Below are 3448 nucleotides of genomic sequence, written 5' to 3'. Positions count from 1 at the left end.
TATTGCACAGTGTTGTACAGAGATTGGCATGACTCAAATCATTTGGTTTATTGGTTTCCTATGATTGTTTATGTGTACTTCGGTAATGAGACCGGGAGTGACGTGATTACGTACTGTTTGCGTAGCACTCTGGAATATGTTGACGCTACCATATGAGGTTGGAAGTTAATTATCTTTCTTTCTGTACAAGAGATGTAATTATATAGTTATTGGCTCGGACCCTGTAATAAAATAGTGAATTAATGCAAGAGATTCGCACCACATTTCAGTACAAAGTCATAATTTATTCTATTCTGTATAAAAAGTCATAGTTCTGTATTAAAAATGTCTTCTCCCAGGAGAAGAAATATATTATTTTACATCATAAATAAGGTCATAGCATATATACAATTGTCAGCAAACTCAGAAGAAGGCTCCGGCCTAGTGCTTTTTTTTTAATCATCAGTGCTTTGGAAACTGAAGCTGGTCTTGAATTACGAACAGGAATTACAGTACCAGAAAATACTGAGGTATTTCTTCTTTGCTTCGTTGAAAAGCTGAAATCTTAGGCATCTGAAGGCAGGACGAAGCTTGCAGAATAAATAAAGGACGTACTTTTCTTCTTTTCCCTAGCCTCTCTCTTCAGCTATTAGCAGTACAAAAAGTTCAGGAATGGAAATACTGTCGAATCCCCATTAAACGGAGATTATAAACAAAATTCAGACGTAAAACAAAAAAAGGCAATTGTGACCTGTCTTTTTTTTGATTTCCTTAGTGGTCAGGACATACGTCCAAAATCATGACAAGTCATGTCAGTTGTATGTTCATTGTGGTTTCACCAGTTCATTGTGTCCTTCACGCCTGTTTGACTGTGATGGCTTAAAAAAAAAAAAAAAAAAAGTTTGAAAAACTTATTGCACTTCGAGTAACACATTTAGTCCATGTGCTTTAGTCCAGTTCTTGTGCTGTGTTCCTTAGCAGCTCGGCGATGTAGTGATTGGACTTTGAAGGTAACTCAGAGAGCTTGTGGCTGGGTGAACGGGGATGGAAACTGGGAAATTGAAGACGGTAGTAGTAGATGTTCCCCTGTCCAAAACTGATATCGAGGGGCTACCAACTTCTGCCGAACAGGATGGTGCTAGTACTTGGGATTCGAACTGAAGAAGCTGTCCCATAAAACTGAAATTAGGGGAAATGATGCTCCTTCTCTGCTTGACGAACTCAAAAGCTTCATCCAGCTTAACACGGTTAGTCCTCATAAGATAAGCCAGACATATGGTAGCTGAACGAGAGATACCAGCTTGGCAATGGACAAATACTCTTCCGCCTTTATTTTTGACTGAGTCTGGAAACAAACAAAACCAACAGGTTATTATAAGGATATAAGAATATGAAATACAGACTAGAATAAGAAAGTCTGGGAGTCTACAAACATGTCCTTGTTATAAATAAGGGAAGTAGTTCACTGCCCCGTAGGGAAGGTTCTAGCATTGAACACTAGGGGGCAGTATTGCACATAAGTAGATAATCCTATTCACTCTTCATATGGTCAGCTAGTTCCCATATAAACAATAAGCTTTGTGTCGTTTTGTAGCCTAGTTAAAAAAGAGCTTTAAAAGTAATATAAAACTAATCTACGCTTTTCTTAAACTATTAGGTGTATATATAATAAGTGTATATACATATTTTAACCTATTCTTGCTATTGGTGGACAACTTTGTATTGTTAAGAAATAGGATATAGAAACAATATTTACCTATAAAATCAATAGCTTCGTTGAACCAGGAGCTGATATCTGCTTTATGACTGTCTTCCACAGGAATGCTCTTGTACTGGTAGTGTCCTTCAAAGTGGTTGGGGCAGTTAGCAGAAACATTGATCAGGGCTGTGATGCCAAGGGTATCCAGCATGTCTTTTCTGGATGCATGATAAGCGCTGCCCAAGTACAAAAAGGGCAAGATTTCCACTGGTCCACCCTATAACATAGCAAGAAAAGAAGAGGAACGGTCATTCATTTGGTCACATTGTTGTCACATAAAACATAAGTTTTTTTCGCTAAGGGATGGGCGTTTGGAAGGTAAACATTACGTTGGCACTGCGGGCATGATCAGCTATTGTGCATACAGTTAAATATTGTCTCAGTGCCGGGAGGGGTGAGGAAGGGAGAAATTAGTGTAACCCTTTCATAGTATTAAAAGTTAAAGAGACATCACTTATACCAACCTGATCATATAGTGGGGTTCCACAGGGGGTACAGTTAGAATCTGCACTGTCTGGAACACTGTTGGCACTCAAGGGCAAGCTCAGTCCCACTGGAGGAGAACATTTGTTGCAAAATTCAGGGCACTCGGAAGAGAATGCTTCATAACCACCTGAAAAAGAGAACATTTGTTTTTCGTTAGATTACATGGTATTAGAGGGGCAGTAGCGAGTAACATAGTATGGGTTTTATCAATGAAGATGTTTTGGAGGGAACGTTCAATGTACCTTTAAGAAAGAAGATCCTGCTGCCCCGGGGGTCTCTGCACAAGGCATTGACAGCCAACATCATGGTGCCGTCCTTTCGGAGGGGCTCCAAATCACATGTCCTCTCATCCAACAGCACAACAGCCTCGTACAAGCCAGCGATTAGCCGACAACGTTGCTCCTCGTTGGGGATGATATGCTCCAAGCCCATGCTGCCCTTAGCCCGTCTCTTCACTATAGTGCTAAACCTGACGTTGCTGGAACCCATGATGTGGGAAGAACTGAACGAGAAGAACGATCTACAGTCCAGCACCAGGCACTTGTGAGCCCGGTCTACCAGGAGGGCTTTCAATGTACTGCAATCCATGGCACTAATCTCCATGTTGACCATAGCTCTTCTCAAGAAGGACTCACGTAGATTCAATCCGTGCGTCTTCAGACCTGCTGCAGTGCACTTGTCCAGTAGAAGTCGTGTCCGGTGCAGTCGCCTTCTGACCACTTTGTCGGGATATTACAATAATACGCTTGCTAGAGATATAAATAGTAGAGTCCTGCGAGGAGAGCAGCCAGCCTTGTTTCCTTGTGTTACTTTAGCTTTCCTTTGGCTGGCTGGCTGTATCCTGCTTTAGTCTGCTGGGCTCAGACAGGGTATATATACAGAGCGGGAGGAGGCTGGCTTTTTTGTGAATGGTCGTGTCTAGAATGAAGTAGCATCTGCTAGATGTGGTGACGTAAAGAGGGACGTAGCCTTCATCACGTGCTCCCTCCCTGCACTTCCCTCTTTTCTGGTCATTGCACAGCCTGCAAAAGGCGCAGGGTATTATGTGTACACTGACTGGGATGTAATGTCCTGCTGACAGGGGTGTTGTTGTGGAGAGGGGGCGCTACCCCACCAAGGCTGAGGGGATATTAGGGGTTAATGTGCTGAGTCGAGGTTTTTGGGCTGTAAGCACTGTCTGTTTGGGTTTGTTGGTGGGAAATTATATGCGTAGGGTGATTGTTA

General features: G+C 42.2%; 1 protein-coding gene across 1 annotated transcript; it reads right to left on the bottom strand.

The window, feature by feature from the left end:
- Positions 1 to 263: 263 nt before the first annotated feature.
- On the bottom strand, positions 264 to 3094 carry DUSP1 (dual specificity phosphatase 1). The gene is made up of 4 exons (XM_066591282.1): positions 2467 to 3094; positions 2203 to 2351; positions 1736 to 1955; positions 264 to 1324 (listed from the first exon to the last, which is right to left on the bottom strand). The coding sequence occupies exons 1-4, from the start codon at positions 2834 to 2836 to the stop codon at positions 954 to 956; spliced, it is 1110 nt and encodes a 369-aa protein (XP_066447379.1). The 5' UTR covers positions 2837 to 3094; the 3' UTR covers positions 264 to 953.
- Between the last annotated feature and the right edge of the window lie 354 nt (positions 3095 to 3448).

The sequence above is a fragment of the Eleutherodactylus coqui genome, chromosome 2, assembly GCF_035609145.1.
Source record: "Eleutherodactylus coqui strain aEleCoq1 chromosome 2, aEleCoq1.hap1, whole genome shotgun sequence".
In the NCBI taxonomy this organism is placed as follows: Eukaryota; Metazoa; Chordata; class Amphibia; order Anura; family Eleutherodactylidae; genus Eleutherodactylus; species Eleutherodactylus coqui.
This window is presented reverse-complemented; position numbering and strand designations above follow the sequence as displayed.

What these genes read in the sequence shown, in the direction of transcription:
- DUSP1 (XM_066591282.1), bottom strand. Translation starts at nt 2,836, where the DNA reads ATGGTCAACATGGAGATTAGTGCCATGGATTGCAGTACATTGAAAGCC. An exon ending in CAGGATCTTCTTTCTTAAAG is followed by an intron (nt 2,352 to 2,466) that starts GTACATTGAACG and finishes TCTCTTTTTCAG; the next exon opens with GTGGTTATGAAGCATTCTCT. An exon ending in GAACCCCACTATATGATCAG is followed by an intron (nt 1,956 to 2,202) that starts GTTGGTATAAGT and finishes GCTATGTTATAG; the next exon opens with GGTGGACCAGTGGAAATCTT.